The sequence below is a fragment of the Trachemys scripta genome, chromosome 1, assembly GCF_013100865.1.
Source record: "Trachemys scripta elegans isolate TJP31775 chromosome 1, CAS_Tse_1.0, whole genome shotgun sequence".
Taxonomy (NCBI): domain Eukaryota; kingdom Metazoa; phylum Chordata; order Testudines; family Emydidae; genus Trachemys; species Trachemys scripta.
Window position 1 is genome coordinate 336,886,002 of NC_048298.1, and position 20,225 is coordinate 336,906,226.

At 42.7% G+C, this 20,225-nt stretch overlaps 1 protein-coding gene across 1 annotated transcript in view; it reads left to right on the plus strand.

Moving 5' to 3' along the window:
- Positions 1-20,225, plus strand: part of CLPB (caseinolytic mitochondrial matrix peptidase chaperone subunit B) — a 135,745-nt gene that overhangs the window by 85,783 nt on the left and 29,737 nt on the right. Inside the window, exon 7 of the mRNA XM_034759224.1 lies at positions 7,117-7,231. Within this exon, the coding sequence (XP_034615115.1) occupies positions 7,117-7,231 (115 nt within the window). The remainder of the gene's footprint in view (positions 1-7,116; positions 7,232-20,225) is intronic.

Genomic DNA, 20,225 nt, shown 5'->3' on the forward strand with positions numbered 1-20,225 from the left:
AACTACAGCATAGCAGATTTAGATTAAATCTCAGGAAAAACCGAAAGAACAGGAGGACAATGGAACAGATGGCCTAGGGAGGTTGTGGAAGCTCCTTCACTGGAAGTTTTTAAAAGGGGGCTGGCTAGCCATCCTGTCTTGGATCGTTTAGACACAATAAATCCTTCATCTTGGCAGGGGGTTAGACTAGATGACCCTCGTGGTCCCTTCTAGCGCTATGATTCTATATTATGTCAACGCTATTACCTTTATCAGCCAAACTTGTAATCTCATCAAATAAAGATATCAAGTTCTTTTGACAGGATCTAGTTTCCATAACCCATGTTGATTTGCATTAATTGCATTCTCTTGTTCTTTATTAATCGAGTCCCACGTCAGCTGCTCCATTATCTTGCATGAGATTGATGACTGACAGGCCAAAAATTACCTGGGTCATCCCATTTACCCTTTTTAAATATTGGCATAACATTAGCTTTCTTTCAGTCCTTTGGAACTTCCCACTTTTCTAGTGTTCCAAGACTTATTGAAAATCAGCATTAACAGTCCAGTGAGCTTCTCAGATAGCGTTTTTAAAGGTCTTGGATGCAAGTTATCTGGACCTGCTGATTTAAAATATCTGATTTTAGGAGCTGCTGATTAACATATCCTCCCAAAATACTACTGGAATGGAAAGAGTATTATCATCATTGTATAATATGACTAGAATCATAGTTATGAAGCTTTTCTTGAGATTAAATCTGCCACAGACTACATCATCTGTTTCCCCTCAAATACAACAGAAATATTTATTGAACACTTCTGCCTTTTCGGCATTAACATTGATAATTCTACCATTTCCATCTAGTAATGGACCAATATAACTGTTAGGATTCCGTTTGTTCCTAATATAGTTAAAAAACTCCTTATTTCCTTAACTACTGGCCATGGCTTTCTCCTTGTGTCCCTTGGCTTCCCTTACCAATTTTCTACAATTACTAACTTCTGATTTATATTCATTACTATCAATTTCACCTTTTTTCCATTTGTTAAATATTATTTTTTTATTTTTTACAGCTGCCTTCACCTCCCCTCTCAACCAGATTGATTTTGTAACCAGTGCAGCCTTTTCCCTCAATTGTGGGAATGTGGCTTTTGGTGCATCTAGTAAGGTGTTCTTAAATGATTCCCAATTGTCATTCACAGTTTCCTGATTAAATTCTTCCTCCCAGCTTTTTTGGCTCATAATTATTTTCAGCTTTATGAAATTTGCCCTATTAAAGCACCAAGTATATATATTACTACTCTGGACTTTATTCTGCTTACACCTTATAAATGTAATCAAGTCATGATCATTTGTACCTAAGCTACCATTAACTTTTAGTTGTGTGGTCAGTTCCTCTTTGTCTGTTAGGACAAGGTCTAATATAGAATTCCCTTATGTCTAATATAGAATTCCCTAATCCTAAAACACTTTTTGAATTAAGAAATTGTCATCTGTAATGTTTAGAAATTCCAAGTAGCATGAGACCTCCAGCATATGCCACTCAAATGGAAGTCTCTGATGATCGCACAGGTTATTTTTTCCCCTACACATTATAGATAGGTGCATAAGGAGCTGGTCATCCTGTTCCCTTGTATGACTTGGTGTATGTAGCGGACACCAACTAATACCCCATCTTGTGCTTGATCTGTTAGTATATGATCCATAAGCATTCAAGATCATTTTCTTCTGAGTTATCAGTGACTCAGAAACAGGTAATGCCATTTTTGAGGTAGAGTGCCCCTCCCCATCCCATTTTGGCTGCTCGATCCTTCCTAAATAGGTTAGAACCATTGATTTTAACATTCCTATTGTGCGACTCGTCCCACCAGGTTTCAGTAACACCAACTAGATTGAATTTATGTTCATAAATGAGCAATTTTAATTCCTCTTGTTTGTTACTCAGGGTCCTAGCATTAAAGTAGAGCAATTTATTTGTTTTCTTTTCATGTCGTTTGGTTTCTTGATTAAGTTTATTCACAACATCTTGATTTTTGTGCTGAGTGCTCATATCTTCCCACTTTTTACCTCCCCTTTTGCTATTAGTTTAACCCCCTCCTGACTACTCTAGCCAACCTGTTCCTGTGGAGATTGGTCCTCTTTCTACTGAGGTGGAGGCTATGCAAACTATACAGCCCCCTCTCCCTGTAGAAGGTGGGCCAATGTTCCACAAAACCAAAGCCCTCTACCCTACATCACTTACCTAGCCAGCGATTCATTTTCAGCATCTTCTGCCTTCTGTTTTTCTGTGCTCGTGGAACAGGAAGGATCTCAGAGAAGATTGCTTGGACATTATTCTTCTTCAGCATGCTTCCAAGTTCCCTGAAGTCGTCTACTATCTGCAAGATATCCCGCGATGCAGTATCATTAGTGCCAGTATGAACCATTACCAATGGTTCTTTGCCCATAGACTTCAGAAGCCTATCCAGGCTTAGAGCATCATCTCATATCTTGGCTCCAGGAAGGCAGTACGCTATCCTGTTGTCTGCCTGTCCCTTGCAGAATGTTCTTTCAGTTCTTCTAAGTATTGAATCTCCAGCAAGGATTGTATGTCTTTCTTGCACAGCTGGAGAAATCTTTGTGGATACGCTTGATTTTCTTATAGGTTGGGCCAAGCACCCATCCATACCTGTCCCATACAGCTATGCATTCTCTTGGACCAGCAGGATCTAGAGAGGTTATCTTTTGTAATTTCCATTTTGAGGACCCAATTATTGATAAGAAACTTCTAGCTGTGTGGAATTCCTCCTGCTTCTCTTCTCTCTGAGGGCCCCAGGCTGCCTATGCTCATCTGTCTGCAATCATGCACAATGCTGCCATGACCTCTTGCGGTTATTTGAACTTCCAGACCTCCTCTCTGACTCCCTCTCTCACTGATTCCTTTGTGACCAGCTCTATTCTGCTTGGAACCTGGGGTACTGGTATTTCCTGAATTTGGTTGTCTAGGAACTCCTCAGCTTCTCTGATTCTTAGTAGCGTCTCAACTTGCTCCTCCCCACCCCTCCGTTCAAGAATCTTTTCCTCCCAGTATGGCCACCAAATTCCACTTCATGCCCAGGAAGTCCCTTATGTCGTCAGGCAGGAAAGAGTCACTGCCACTGTTCCATCGGTGGCCATCTTGATATCACACACAGTGGTGAACCTGGAAGGAAAGGCTCTCTCAGTCCCTTTCATAACTCCACTGTTAGCTGCCTCTGTTCACAGCTTTTGAGTTCGCCTAGCAAGTGACCACATCTTCCCTGCTTAGCTCACCTGACCTCCAGGGGCAGAGACTTCAAACAGCTGGGCTGATCAAAGGTCCAAGGACTTACTCAGGGGCCCACAGCCCAGCTATGCAGCCTGTACACAGAGAGCGAACAAACAACAGTCAAACAAACAATCCACAAAGGGACCAAACACACCACTCACTAAGTCCTGCTACCTCCAAGCACAGAAGACTGTAGCTGAGCCTGGCGCTACTCCCTCCGAAACGCCCGTTAACTGCCTCTGTTCGCACAAACTTCTTCTAGGTAGGGTTAGGAAGAAAGATCCTGTTTGTCAAAAACTTGGAGGGTCTCTAGATATTACAGTGATGAATGCAGTATAAAACCAAGATAGATGGGCAAGGATACTGGCCTGACCTCGAGTTCTGTTTTTTATAAAATGGTGGGTTTTCCTCTTTTATTTTGTTCTCTGCTGTCTCCATTTTGTGAAAAGTGTCGAGGTTCTGAAATGTGTTGTCTTTCTGGTGCAGAATGAAAACGAGACCTTGGGAAAAAACTAGAGAGAGACCAACCCCAGGACAGCCAGGCCTGATGGTTAGGGCACTCACCTGGGAGGTGGGAGACCCAGGGTCAAGTCCCTGCTCCAAATCAGGCAGAGTGGGGGCTTGAGCCAAAGGACTCTCCTGTCTGACTGGGCTGTTGGCTATTCCAGAGGTGTCTTCCTCTGTCTCTCAGAAATTCCGTCCTGGACCTGAGAAACGTTCCCCACAAAACCTTTGCGAAACATGAAATAGAAAAACAAAGTCACAGGAAGATGATGGTGATGGTTTCGCCTTCACATAGGTCTTGTCTACACACGTAAGCCGTACCATTTTTAACTACACCAGTATAATTAAAGCAGTCCCCCTTTCCCCCAAGTGTGAATGCAGTTATACTGGTATAGATGGGTTTATATTGGTATTGGTTATTCCCATACGGGGAATTATGCCTTCTTTCTTACTGCATAGGCACTGTAATAATAATCTGTATGTGTCTAATAGGTCATATCTGGAGCCCTACCAAATTGACGGTCCATTTTGGTACATTTCACAGTCACAGCGTTATAAAAATCTTGAATTTCATGATTTCAAATATTTAAATCTTAAATTTCACAGTGTTGTAACCGAGAGGATCCCAGCTCAAAAGAGGGTCATGCAGGGGGGACACACAGCTATTGTAGGGGGGTCGTTGTATTGCCACCCTTACTTCAGCACTGTCTTCAGAGCTGGGTGGCCGGAGAGTGGCAGCTGCTGGCCAGGCACCCAGCTCTGAAGGCAGTGCTGACTCCAGCAGCAGTGGAAAAGTAAGGGTGGCAATACCATAGCATGCCACCCTTACTTCTGTGCTGCTGCTGGTGGCGCTGCCTTTAAAGCTGGGCATCCAGAGAGCTGCATCTGCTGGCCGGGCGCCCAGCTCCGAAGGCAGCAATGCCACCTACAATAGCCAGATTTCACAGGGGAGACCAGATTTCACAGTCCATGACATGTTTTTCACGGCTGTGAATTTGGTAGGACCCTTTTCATATCCATTTCCCAACGGGCTGATCAGCACTGCATTAAGCACTGTAGCTGTGGGGAGCCTGAGTGACCTGTTTATCCAATCCCTGTGTAACGTAAGTGTTTCCCTGTCTCAAACACAGCTGCAGTCATAGGACGAGGGGGTGGAACACAATAACGCAAGACAAGAATTCAGCTCAGAAGAGAGAAGCAGGCATGCTCTCACTCAACACGGTGGTGCCTCTTTTGAGTGGCCTGCCCTGAAAAGATGCTCAGGCAGAGGCAACAGGAGGGATTCTGCAAAGCACTGGCTTGTCTTTGCTCCTGGTGACGTTAAAGTGCAGACTCTCTTTGTGAGCTGAATAGTCTCGCTTCCTTCCCCGAATCTCTTGTGTCCTCATGTTTTAAATTCTTACACCATGTGTCACAGGTGCTTTGGCCTTGGTCTTCCAGAGGGAGACGGTTCCCAAAGAGACGAGCACCACAGTTCTTTTCCATTACTTCTCCTGTTGTGCACCCTTCCTTTTACATCTAAACCAGAACGGATCATATGGATTCCACCAGCACAGCTTATATTCCTCACACTGCTTTAAAAAAAAAATAAAGTATTTGTCCTGATATATAGAAAGACATAGATATATAGAAGGAGCTGCAGTAGTTTGAGCCTGGTGATATATACGAAGCCTGCGGGAGATACACAGTTGACACACTGGATTCTATCCTCCATGTGTCATTCCACTGGGATCAGCAGTGAAGTTATTGCTCCATATGAAACATCAGGACTGATGGGATCTCTCAGTTATACAGTAGACTGATAGCAGCAGCCAAAATTGGATTGTTTGCTATTTATTTTTTTTAACTTCTGTCAGGGTCACTACCATAACAGGGAAACACTGGCAAACTGGCTGATGTGTTTTATCCACTCGGGCCGCTGCAGCTTTCGCAGCAGAGTTTGCTTTTGTTGTGAGAGTGTCACCTTCAGAAGACAGTTTAAATGCTTAGATTGTACACCAGTCGGAATCCCAGGTGTTCCCGACCTCCTTTTAGCTAAATCTCTGCATCGCATCAAAGTCTGTTATCAGGGTGCTGTATTTTCAGTGTACCAACAAGGTATAATTGTCTAGTGGTTAGAGCACAGGAGAGTTAGCCAGGAGGCCTGTGTTCAGTCCCACTGACTCACTTGTTGACCTTGAGTAAGTCACATGCAGAGGGATGTACAGACGGCCACCTTTGGTGTGCGGCTGAGGAATTGGATGGTCAGACAATAAGCAGAATTTCCAAAGCAGAAAGCTCGCCTTGTTTGTCCTTTGGAAAACTGCTCTCAGTACTGGGTGTCAAAGCTACCTGGATACCCAGTCACAACTGGTGCCCAGTCACTGGGATTTTCAAAGGGGACTGGGAGCCAGCGGAAGGACTGAAGCACAGGCCTGATGGGCTCACAGTGGCCTAACCCATGAAGAAGGAGGTGGGAAGCTGCACATTGAACCAGCTGGACACTTGACATTGTTTTCGGCTTCAGATACAACACATTTCAGTAAGAGTGCAGAGAGGGCAAGTGCATGAATCACTGGGCCCAGCTCCTCACGCAAGAGGAGCAGGACTGATTTCCTTGTGAATTGGAGCTGAAAGAAGGCAAATACTCAAAGTAAACAAACTTCTGTCCATGACCCCTTTGTACATTCTGTGTATGCAAAGCCCTTCGGGATCTTTCGAGTTTAGGCCGTTCTGTGCCTCATTTTTCCAGTCCATGAAATAGGGATAATAATGGTTCCTCCATACTTCATAGGTTGTTGTAAGGCTTAATTCACTAGCGAATGTTGAGACCCTTGAATAGAAGATGCTAAGGAAGATCCAAATATTATTATTAATTAGTATATTTATTGAGATAAGCAAGCTCACGCTTGTTGTTCCATGGCTGGGCGATTCAGTAGGTAGTGCTCTTCCCACTCAGTGCTAAATCACTGGCCTAGCAAAGTGCCATCCGTTGGTGCCATCTTTCAAATGAGATGCACAATTAAGTTTCTGATCACTCCTAGTCATTAAAGACCGTCCAGGTAAAATCCAGCTTGGTTAATTACATTCTGCCACCTAAATTCCCCCCTTCATTTTCTCCCAGATACAATATTTTTCATTTTCTTTCCTAAATTTGTACAGTGTTGCACTGGGTGCTGTTAACAACTGCCAGTCCCACCCCACATATAGCTGCTTTTCAGTGATTAGGAGAAGTGATCCCTGTGTATAATTCATATATATGTTTGCAAAGCATTTTAGGGTCCTTTGCATGAAAGGCACTATATAGACATTAGTTGTTGTTTGATGAGAAAATATTTTGCTCATAGTATTTGTTTCCTTTCCACAGTTCCAGGAGGAGCAGCGTAAAAGAGAGTTAGAGGAACGACGCAGATTTCCACTGGAGCAGCGGCTAAAAGAGCATATCATTGGGCAAGAGAATGCCATAGCAACAGTGGGAGCTGGTAAGAGCAGTTACTATTAATTGTTCTACATCCTACAATAAAGAGAGCACGTAGTATTTCCTAAATCTGTGATCCTGGACTAAATCCTCCCAGATTATTGTGGTGAACTGATTTGCAGAGGTGGGATGGGTGCCTAATTCACAGGGAGGCCCAGCAGGTTTTTCATTGCTGCAGAGGGCCTGAACTGTGGAATGAAACCCCCCAAGAGCCATCACAAACCTTACCACCTTCCACTCAAGCTCATTGCTTGAAGGGACTGGGATTCACATAACACATTCACATAACACAAGAACTAGGGGTCACCTGATGAAACTAATAGGCAGCAGGTTTGAAACAAACACAAGGTAAGTACTTTATTATACAACACACAGTCAACCTGTGGAACTCCTTGCCAGAGGATGTTGCGAAGGCCAAAAGTATAACTGGCTTCAAAAAAGAATTAGATAAGTTCATGTAGGATAGGTCCATCAATGGCTATTAGCTAAGGTGGTCAGACATGCAACCTCATGCTCCGGCTCCACCTCCACCGCCAATTGCCAGAAGCTGAGATTGGACGACAGGGGATGGATCTCTCGAAATTGTCCTGTTCTGTTCATTCCTTCTGAAGCATCTGGCAGGATACCAGGCTAAATGGATCATTGAGTCTGACCCAGCATGGCCGTTCTCATGTTCTTGTGGGGGGTTTGGTAGGAACATTGATTCATCTGGCCAATGTAGGATGACATTGACTGGCATTGAAATGTGGATTAATATCTAGTCTGTCTGGATCAGAAGTGTCGTGATTCCAATATGGGACCTCAAGGAGGCATTTTTACACAGGAATAGATTTGAGAGAGGAATTGCCAGGGCTCCCGTCTGTTGAATAGAGGATCTTCTCACCTCTCCATGCAAAAAGACAGAGAAGATTTTCTGTGCGCTCTTGTTGACTGGTTTGTTAGTAGGGCTTCCAGATTAACTGCTCCACTGCTTACCCTCCGCGCTAGATCTTGTCTCCTCCAGCGTGTAGTGGTGCCCATCATTTCATTTCAGTCTCAGTGGAGCATCATGATGTACCTGGAACATGGGAGAGTCACAAGGAGGACTCTCTACTCTGAAACGAGGAGGACTGTTTTGCACAGTCCTGCTGGAATGGTAGGCAGCAGAAAAGTGGGGAGGGTGCCTACTCTTGATAATTTTTCAGATACCTTATCCCTCAGTGGGGAATTGACCGAATACTAATAGAAAGGGAATAATATCAGAAACCTCATTTCCTACAGCACTGCCTACAGATATCTAAGGCTGCTAACACCAATGATTTAGTTCATTTATTTTGCATTGCAGTGGGGAGAGTTGATGGGATTTTCCCCCCCTCTAAGAGTACTTGGATAATCTTAAGAAAGGGAAAGTGTAGGCTGAGCATCAGAAAAAGGTCTGATGAAAGATTGTTAAAGCTGTGGCATAGTCTCCCAAAGGAAGTCTTGGAAACCTCTCTAGTTGGAATACTTTAAATCCAGATTGGACAAAGCATCAGAAAGCATACTTCAGGGAACAGTCCTGCACAGACCAGGACTGGACAAAGTGACTTAATAACTCTGTGTCAGCGCTAGTGTCTGTAGTTCCGTGAATGCCTCCCATCATCTGCAGTGCTGTTGAAGATGTGTTGGTCCCAGGCTATTAGAGAAACAAGGTGGATGAGGTAATAACTTTCTGGGCCAACTTCTGTTGGTGAGAGAGACAAGCTTTCAAGCTACACAGAACTCTTCTTCGGGTCTGGGAAACTTAATCAGAGTGTCACAGCTAAATACAAGGTTGAACAGGTTGTTTAGCCTAAGTAGTTAACAAATATTGTAAGGGACCATTCAAGGTTGACTCTATTAAATTTGTTAGATCTGACAAGATCTCAGGCTGAGGTGGAAACTGTCTACAAATGTTGCCAGGCTGTGAATACCAAGCAGGGAGAGGAATTGTTTAGGGAATGAACTGTGGAATGAAACCCCCCAAGAGCCATCACAAACCTTACCCACCTTCCACTCCAAGGCCAAGATATATTTCTTTGACCTTGCCGTCCTAACATTAACTTATAGCAATGTGTACATTTATTTTTAAAAATTAAATAAAAATCTACCAAAACAAGACTTTCCCCCAGAGAGAGGATGAAGAAACAGACAACACGTGACAGATGTGTTGGCTTAACACACTAGTGGAAGTTGCTCAGATGTTACAGTGATGAGCGCAGTATATGAACATATACAGAATAGAAGGGAAGGGTATATAACTAGCAGTCATAGAACAGCACTTGGAAATCGCTGTTACCGAACTTATTTCTTGGATAGGGTGTTGCAAATTCTCTTGCCGTCTAAAACTTCACTTATTTTAGGTGATCATTTTATTTCTTTTGCCCAATTCTGTAAATAATGAGTGCTAATTTACCTGTTTCATTTACCAAAAAGAAAATTGTCCACCGTGTTCATTGATTCCCACAGTCTCCTAGAGACCGTCCTGGAGTCTTTTTAATGTTGATGAGAGGCAATCCATTAGGAAGGATGTCTTTGGAGAGCAGGTCATTGATGTCCTGTGACGATGGTTCTCTGAAGGTGTACATTTTAGTGGATTACCCATCTCCTTTACCACGTAGTTCATATTATTAATTATTCATGTGTTTTGTTTTCACATCCCTCTTCCAACAAACGCTGCAGCCGTGTGAGATGCCTCATGCTGAGCCCAGCGGTTTATAGTTCTGGAGCTACAGGGGTTCCACATGTAGGTGCAGAGACTCTCAAGTGACATGCATTGAAAAGTTTTACCTGTGTGTGTAACTGTTTTCATACCTTTTATTGGTCACACTCAGAGTACAACTGAGGCCCTCAGTCCCTAGGGGGTCGAATTAGGCCAGTTTGTGGCAACTCAGAGAGCTGTTACTTTCCCCTTGTGGCTATGTCTTATGCTCCAGAGTCTAAGCTTTCATTGTTTTAAAAGGAAAAAAAACCCCGTAGGATTCTAGCCCTTATAGTTGTGAAAAACATCTTTAAAATGTGAGCCAGTGTGATCTTCCTGAGTCTGCAGACAGCAGAAACAGTAGCTCTGAGAGGTGTGAAGTGCTCATATTCATTTGAAGGAGTGGTAACTCTGAAGCCTGGCCAAGAGAATTTGAATGTGTAGTGTTAATTATTGCACTGCTGATCAAAGCACTTAAGAGACAATCACACTGCAAGTGGCCTCTCATTTGGCACCTCAAGTGGGTGAAGTTGCATTAGTACCTCCCAGTGTGTGTTACCAGTTTGATCACAAGCAATTCATTTCACACAAGCTGCCTGAAAAGCCGTGAGGCAGTAATGACTTTCAGTTACTAGCAACCTGGGCTGGATTTGATATGTTGACCCAGACCCGAAAGCCTCCATATCCTGTTAATACTTCCCTGAACAATTCCGTCACCCAGATTCAGTGTCTGGAAATAGGACAATAAGGTGAGACAGAGCTAAGGTCAGAACACAGGCGCGTGCAGCTGATGATCATAAATACAAAACCATACCAATATCGTTAACAAAGACAGGCCCTCGCAGCCCATGGAAGAGCTGCCTCTCCCACGGCTAACACAACAGACACCTTCCCTGTTTTGAGAACGGTTATGGCTGTGCCTGGAGGCAGCAGTACGGGCTAATTGGGAAGCTTTGATTAATGGGTAGTGCCTGTTTCTGACACAGGTGGTGTTTGTGCACATTAAAGCTGTTGCCTTTATGGAGGCTTCTCTTATTGAATTATAGGGAATGCGCTAGGTACCCCAGCAGCCTCGGGATATTAGACTGATATCCCCGCTGCCCCTTTTTTGTTGTTTTGTTTCAGTAATGTTGAATTTAGACAGCGGTTAGCCTTCTGAGCGCTCACCGTTCAGTTATCTCTGCAGCCACTTTACGGAATCAGTGCGCCCTTCTGCTTTCCACCGCTGATACAATACATGTTGTTTCTTTGGCTAGGAGACAGACTATACAATGTCTCTTAAGATTTACCAAATTTAGCTGATCTGTTTAGATTTTAATTTATAAGCTCTTCCTTAATTTAATCATCTGATTTGATTCAGTGCCTCTTGTATGATCTCCAGAGACTCCCATCCCAGAGTGAAAAAGAGAATGGGGTTTAGAGCACCGGTCTAGGAGCCGGTTTCAGAAGCAGTGGTGCCCAGATTCTGAGGAGAGCAGTGAAGCTAAAACACTGAATCTTGCACTTTCTGCTGCTGCGCTAAGCATGCAAGTTGCATTAATTTGTGTGTTCAGAAGCTTCCTCTGAACAGACTAATACAGCAGTTGGAAATTAGGGGCTAAAGGAGTTTGGGTTGCGGGGTTGGTGCAGTTTGCGCACTGAGAAGCTGGAAGAGATGAGTGGAGCAGGAAAAACAATTAATATGAGAGTGAAGGAAGTTGGTTTGGTTTGTTCTTTGCAACTGCATGATTATCTCTTATATAGTATTTGAGCCTCCTGTAGCAGAACTAAGAAGGGTACAGTACCTGATTCACCATATCATCATGAATGGGGAAGCACTGAAGCAGTATTCCTCTTTGATCTTCCATAGAATTATATCTCAGTCCTACATCTCCACTCTCTCTTCTGCTCTAGAAGAAGGGAAGGGCCAGGGCAGGACTGCGATAGTGTGGGATTACACCTAGCTGATCCTGACAGATGATCTCTGCTCACCGCTCTAGGGGAAGGCGGGAAACCCTAACTGTCCGCTGTTCCTGCCAGTACTCTGAGTGGGGAAATTCCTTCCTGTCTTCCAGTCTGCTGATCAGTTTAGTCCTGTGGAAGGGAGGAAGCGTAAATGTAGTTAAGTGATGCTCTACACTGTACAGATGTGGATACTCCCTACTTTCTATGCTGTATTTTAATGTAATCAAACTGGAGTATTTCAGGTAGCACGGAAACATCCAAGAAAAAAACAAGCAGGTCTCTTCTGTAATGTTAGAAACTGACAAAGGCCTAGATGCTACACTTGCTCATGCAAATGAACAGCTAAATGGTTTATGATTATGTTTCCAGGGCACTTTAATAAATCACTGCACTCCTTCTGGCTTTGGTCAACTCTTGTTTGTCCTTGCACATGAACATACAGACACAGGGGTAAATACACTGCATGCTCTGGTGATTCCCAGGAAGGGATCCCTTCTCAGATTATATAGCAAAGGGTGAGAGCTCTTTAAAAAATGTGTATTTTCTGTTTCATGTCCTCACATCCTCCCTGTAGACAATACGTAATTGTTTGTGTGTGTATATAATATTAATAGTATTACATTGGGTGCCTGGTAGCAATCATTTATAGTTAAGGTTGCCACAGTTTTCAGTTGATTTTCTGAACCTTCAGGACTAAAATTTCCCATCTTTGGGTTCTGCCCAAAGGAGATTTGCCTCTTTTGTTTGGGTTTTTTTAAGTTTGAGCAAATACACTTCAGCCATTTTGAGTGAAAGGGGAAAGAGAGAAAATCCACTGTTCATATTACAAAATTACACAATGACCTTTCTGAACAGTCCTACAGCTGAGATATCTGAGGGTTGAAAGTTGCCCTCCGATAAGGAATGAATTGGAGCAGCACCTGGCCTTGATCCCAAGGAAAATGGCTTTGATAGGGACAAGTTGCAAATCCCATACCTGAGCATGCTTAGTACCTGTCTTGTTAAGGGTTCGACTGTGGGGGAATTGACTGCACATGCACAACTATCTTAAGTGTGCACTGAGCTCTCTAGTCCTCAGAACAACTCCCAACCAGTCAAGACAAGTGGGAGACCCAGGATCCAGTAAAAGGGATCCTCTTCCTCCATATCTCACAACCTCCATACAGCTTGGCACAGTTAGCCGTGTTGTGCTCAGTTCAGATTGCTATAGATCCTGCAGTAAACTTCTAGCCTGGCAAAATCTGACGGGTCCCGAATACCCTTGTTAGTAGATTCAGAAGCTCGCCAGGTGGAGGGTGACCCTGCAGTTGGCACACGCCTGAAGAGAGTCACCCTGGTGGTCCCATGAATGTGGGCAGTCTAAGAAGCACCACTGAATGAATTGATTTGATAAATGGACATTTATTACACTCACAAATTGGCTGAAACCAATTTCGGTCACATCAACCCCTGATAACTGCTGGGGTATTGATCTGTGTAAAGTAATACAGTGAATTTATCAGTTCAATAGCGAGCTGAAGGGCCTCTCAGAGACACAGCAGCACGGTTACACTGTTACAGATGTACGAAATTAAGTAAGAGCTCTGCAGTGACGCTGGAAATGGCTCCAGAAAGAAGGCTCAGATATCATCATCATCCTTTCCCATTGCAACGGGTTTGGATTTCTTCATGAGATTTCCGTAAAGCAGCAGTACCTGAATTTTCTTCACACCTTCAGCATCGAAGGAGGCATCTCCGCCCGAAATATGGATTTCCTGCATGAATGTCGATGAAAAATTCATAACGTGGTGGGCAAATACATCGTGTGGCATGGACCACCTGGAACACCATGTCAGCCAGGATGCTACTCTCTGAGCCTGCCACTGGAGTTTTAATCTTCCCAACCCTGCATTGATGGGTTGCTTGAGGATCACTCCATCCTGAAATGACCTCTTTGTTCCTTTTGTCATAGCAGTGCAGCAGCCAGCACCATCTAGAGGATAGGTGGACAGCTGCTTAGAGTCATGGCTTGCTTGTTGCAATCTCTCTTTCTCATTGACCTGAATCTTTGGTGTTAGATTTGTGCAGCTAGGTTACTTATTTGGACTATGATCATTATTTTAAGGCTATATACAAAACCACTTTGACACATACCACTCTAGGTTGTTTTAAATAATCGACAGGAGCTGAGTTTCTTCACTGCAATGACTGATAACTCTTTCTAGCTTTCTAACAAGAACTTCAGTCTAAAGTCATCATCCCTCATTTTATGATAGGCAATATTCTCTAAACAGTAACACAACCAAATCTGTGGCTGTATCAGATACCCATGGGATTTGCCATATGGGAGCTGACCATTTTGTCCATAGAATCATAGAATCTCAGGGTTGGAAGGGACCTCAGGAGGTCATCTAGTCCAACCCCCTGCTCAAAGCAGGACCAATTCCCAACTAAATCATCCCAGCCAGGGCTTTGTCAAGCCGGGCCTTAAAAACCTCCAAGGAAGGAGATTCCACCACCTCCCTAGGTAACGCATTCCAGTGCTTCACCATCCTCCTAGTGAAATAGTTCTTCCTAATATCCAACCTAGACCTCCCCCATTGCAACTTGAGACCACTGCTCCTTGTTAAGTATCAGGGGGTAGCCGTGTTAGTCTGTATCTACAAAAACAACAAAGAGTCTGGTGGCACCTTAAAGACTAACAGATTTATTTGGGCATAAGCTTTCGTGAGTAAAAACCTCACTTCTTCGGATGCATAGAGTGAAAGTTACAGATGCAGGCGTTATATACTGACACATGGAGAGCAGGGAGTTACTTCACAAGTGGAGAATTGATATAATTCAGTATATAACGCCTGCATCTGTAACTTTCACTCTATGCATCCGAAGAAGTGAGGTTTTTACTCACGAAAGCTTATGCCCAAATAAATCTGTTAGTCTTTAAGGTGCCACCAGACTCTTTGTTGTTTTTTTGCTCCTTGTTCTGTCATCTGCCACCATTGAGAACAGCCGAGCTCCATCCTCTTTGGAACCCCCCCTCAGGTAGTTGAAAGCAGCTGTCAAATCCCCCCTCATTCTTCTCTTCTGGAGACTAAACAATCCCAGTTCCCTTAGCCTCTCCTCATAAGTCATGTGCTCCAGCCCCCTAATCATTTTTGTTGCTCTCCTCTGTACTCTTTCCAATTTTTCCACATCCTTCTTGTAGTGTGGGGCCCAAAACTGGACACAGTATTCCAGATGAGGCCTCACCAATGTCGAATAAAGGGGAACGATCACATTCCTCTATCTGCTGTCCATCTAGTCTAGGAACTTGCTTCAGAGAAAAGTGAAAACATGACCACAGTGAACCCAATTGTCTGTGCAGTATTGTATATGCTGACCCCTGCAGGTAATCATTTTGTGCTCTGAAGCAAGAGTTTATTACTCTTATGGTCTTAACTGGCATAGCTGCAAATGGTGGTGGTGGTCATAATAGTCTCCATCCTTTTTTTTTGTTTTTGTTTCTTTTAAATCCACCCACATTATTTGACCTCTCGTGTGCATATTCATAAATGATATGGAAAAAAGGGTGGCAAAATTTGCAGATGATAAAAAACTACTCAAAATAGATAAGTCCCAAGCAGACTGCGAAGAATTACAAACGGATCTCACTAAACTGGGTGACTGGGCAACAAAATGGCAGATGAAATTCAGTGTTGATAAATGCAAAGTAAAGCACATTGGAAAACATAAATACATATAAAATGATGGGATCTAAATTAGCTGTTACCACTCAAGAAAGAGATCTTGGAGTCCTTGTGGATAATTCTCTGAAAACATCCACTCAGTGTGCAGCGGCAGTCAAAAAAGCAAACAGAATGTTAGGAACCATTAGGAAAGGGATAGATAACAAGACAGAAAATATCATACTGCCTCTATATAAATCCATGGTACGCCCACACCTTGAATACTGCTTGCATATGTGGTCGCCCCATCTCAAAAAAGATATATTGGAATTGGAAAAGGTACAGAAAATGGCAAAAAAAAATGATTAGAGGTATAGAACAGTTTCCATGTGAGGAGAGATTAATAAAACTGAGACTTTTCAGCTTGGAAAAGAGACGACTAAGGAGGAATATGATAGAGGTCTATAAAATCATGACTGGTGCAGAGAAAGTACATTAAGGAAATGTTATTTACCCCTTCTCATAACACCAGAACTAGGGGTCACCCGATAAAATTAATAGGCAGCAGGTTTAAAACAAGCAAATGGAAGTATTTCTCAATTAAAAAAAGAACTAGATAAGTTCCTGGAGGATAGGTCCATCAATGGCTATTAGCCAGGATGTGCAGGGATACAAATCCATGCTCTAAAGTGTCCCTAGCCTCTGTTTGCCAGAAGCTGGGAATGGGTAACAGGATGTATCACTTGATGATTACCTGTTCTGTTCATTCCCTCTGGGGCACTTGGCATTGGCCACTGTCCAAAGACAGGATACTGGGCTAGGTGGACCATTAGTCTGACCCAGTGTGGCCTTGTTATGTTCTTATGTGAACGATAAAGACCAAGGGCAGACCTAGTACATTCAGCCACCTGGGAAGTGTGAGTTTTTCATAACACTCCCAAAAGAGCCTGTTGTAGTTGTGGAGTGTACCGCTGCCGTTATGAAAGGTTCCTCAGCACAAGTGTCTCTTTTTCAGTCTGCAAAGCCCAGCATAGTTAGAACAAGCCTGTTTCCACCATATTCCTCCCTTTATGATGGCAGTTTTACTTAGATCATTCTAGCTTGTGAGGAGCTGGAGAGCAGTTTTATGCATGTGCCGAGTTTTGCTGTTGGCATTGATATTTCCGAGAGTTTGGAAACATCTGCTTCAGACGTGTTCTCAGTGTTGCAACAGTATAAGTTTTAAAAGTCTTTGTATTTCTAGTTTCTTTCCCTAAAGCATTCACCTTATTCTTCAGCTTCTTGCTGCAATGTTCTGCCTCTTGGAGGCTCAGCACAGACCAAATTCTGCTCTCTCCTATGCGCACTTGTGGTTCCCGTTAAAGTCTACAGCAGTCAGTGCACATACTTCTTACAATGACATTTACCCCATCCACTTTGGCTCAGTTCTTCTCTGCTTGTGCACCAGTGTGCAGAGGCCAGGCACAGTGGCAGTCACAGATTCATAGAGTTCAAGGTCAGAAGGGACCATTATGATTAGCGACCTCCTGCATAGCACGGGCCAGAGAATTTCACCCTGTCATCCTGCATTGAGCCCATCGCTTTTGCTTAAGCTAAAATATCTGTTAGAAAGATGTCCAGTCTTGATTTAAAGACTCCCAGTGAGTAGAGAGTCCACCACATCCCCAACTGTATGTTCCGATGATTGATTACCCTCTCTGTTAAGAACTGTGTATCTTATTTCTAGTCTGAATTTGTCTAGCTTCAGCCATTGGCTCCCATTAAGCCTTTGCCTGGTAGAGTAACGTACATTTCCTCATGTAGGCACTTATAGGCTGATTAAGTCACCTCTGAACTTTCTCTTTGTTAAGCTAAACAGATTTAGCGTCTTACGTCTCTCACTGTAAGGCAGGTTTTCCAGACCTCGAATCATTCTTGTAGCTTTTTTCTAAACCCTTATTTGTCAACATCCATTCTGAAGCCTGGACACCAACACTAAACACAGTGTCCAGTAATAGTCTGACTCATGCCCAGGGCCAATCCCAGGAGGGCCATTTGGCCTGGGCTTCAAGCTCAAAGAGGGCCTCAAATTTAGACACTCGTTAATTTTGGGGCATTTGATAAGTTTCTCAACTTGTTTTTATGCGCCTCTCTATCGGACCAAAATGTGACACACACTGTCATCTTAGAGCTGCAAATATAAGCAAATAGGAGATGTGATTTGGTAAAAGACATAATTTTTTTGTTAACTGACATAGATTTTGTCAGATTAAAGAGTTTAAAACGTTCATAAATATTAATAAAAATATATCGCTTCTGATGGCACAAGATTAGACCATGTGTCGTCATTTTTTATTTGTATTCTGGCTAGGGGCTTCAAAAGCTGGAAGTGGCCTGGACTCTCTGGACCTCTGAGAGAGCCTGCTCATGCCATATGCAGAAGTAAACCCGCTTTCCTAGGCCTACTTCATATACACCCAAGAATAGCATTTGCTCTTAGCGACTGCTTTTGTTCAGTTGGTTATCCGCCATGCCCACAAGTCTTTTTCAAGTCATTGCTTTCCAAAATAGACCCGATCCTGTAAGTGTGATCTGCGTTCTTGGTTCTTAGGTGTATGACCTTGTATTAAAAGGCATGTTGTACCATGAGCCCGTTTTACCATGTGATCCCAATCACGCTATAAATCTGACCTCTCCTTATCGTTATTTTACCACTACACCAATTTTTGTGTCACCTATAAACTTCACTAGTGATTATTTTGTTTTCTTCCAGATAATTGATAAAGATACTAAATAGCATTATGCCAAGAACAGAGCCCTGAAGGACCCCACTAGAAACACCCCTTATTGGATGATAATTCCCCATTTACAATTACTTCTTTAAATCGATCAGTTAGATAGTTAACTTATTTCATATGTGCTGTCTTGATTTTGTATAGCGGTAATATTGTAAATCAGAATGTCATGTGGTACTAAGTTAAATGCCTTACGGAAGTCTCTCTCTCATGTCAACAGTTACCTTTATCAACCAATCTTGTAATCTCATCAAAAAAAACAATCCAATTTGTTTGATAAGACCTATTTTCCATAAATCTATGTTTGTTGGCATTCATTATGCTGCCACCTTTTAAGGCTTTACTGGTTGCATCCCACATTGGCATGCCCATGATTTTGCCTAGGATCAGTGTCAGGCAAACCAGCCAGTAGTGATTTGGGTTGTCCCATCTTTAAATATTGGCACAACATTAGTTTTTTTCCCATCCTCTAGGAGTTTCCCCAGTGTGCAGAGATTTGTTAAATATCAACATCAATGGCTCAGAATGCTCCTCAGCCAAACCTTTTAAAGATTTTTGGTGCAAATGATCCACTCCTGCAGATTTAAAATGGTTAACTTTATCAGTTGCTTTTTACACTCTTCCTAGTTACTGTTGGAATAGAAATGCTTTCATTGGTGCTATAAGCTATAAATAAATCATCCAACTTCTTTTCAAATATAAAATAGAAATATTTATTGAACATTCTGCCTTTTCTGTATCAAGATTAATAATTTTCTACCCCTATCCTCTAGAAAGTCATCCTTATCTGTACTACTGCTAGGATGGGGTTTTTCCCTGATATATTTTAAAAATTCCTTATTGTCCTTAACTATACTGGCCATAGATTTTTCACTGATATCTTTAGCTTCCTTTATCAGTTATCTGTATTTCATAACTGCTTATTTATAGTAATTGCTATCCACTTCCTCCTGCTAGCACTGTGGAGAGAATCAAGTTCTAGGAGAGGGAGCTGGAGTCACTTCTTTCTTGTGCATCAGCAATAGCATTGTTTACTGAGTTCCTGTCAGTTATACCTGGAGGCAAAGGTGCTGCATTGGGATTGCTGGGAGCAGAATTTGACCTGCAAAACTTTTATTAAGACCCTAAGAGAGATGGGCAGATGAGGAGGAAAGAGCCCAGCTTGACTCTCAGATCCCAGATTGTATTTGCAGGGGTGACGGTCAGAAATAATAAAACGGAGTGTATTTGGTATGGAAATCATTGAAGGACAATAAACATGGAGCCTCACAGTGCCACTTGTACAGTGAAATTCTACTCTGAAAGCAAGAATTTCACTTTAAAAACCCAGTAGAGCTCCAAATCTCTAGATCATTCATTTTCTCTCCATTTTTCATCCTGCCTTTACCTCTGCTACCGTTATTCTCCCCTGCGATCTTAAAAGTATTTTAGGCTGCAAATCCTGAAAGCTTGGCGTTTAGCCTGTTTATGCAGTACTTATATCAAACATGATATGCTGCATCTTTGGTCTCATTGACCTCTGGCAACTGCTGAGACACAGGTCTGTGTAGAATTTTAAAAAGCACACTACAGGTAAGTTCTTAGGAGCACAATTTACAACACAATACCGTTTATTTTTATGTCGCTTCCTTCTTACAAAATGTCACAAAACGTTTTCCAGCCCCCGCCGATCAATACGGCAAGAATAACTCCTTATAAGAGCTGTAATAGAGGAGGCTTTGTTTTAAATAATGCAAATAACTCAGGAAGGCCTCAGTGGTCTGAGACATGATTCTGTCTCTTTTCTTCTGAACTACTAGACCCCCCACCAATAAGCTGAATATTCAATATCCTTTCACTACCTTTATGCTTCAACTATGATTATGAGAACCCTCTGAGCTGATAAGATTTGCTTTTTGCTGTTGAGTGTTGTATGCTTTGTCTCTATAGAGCAGGGTG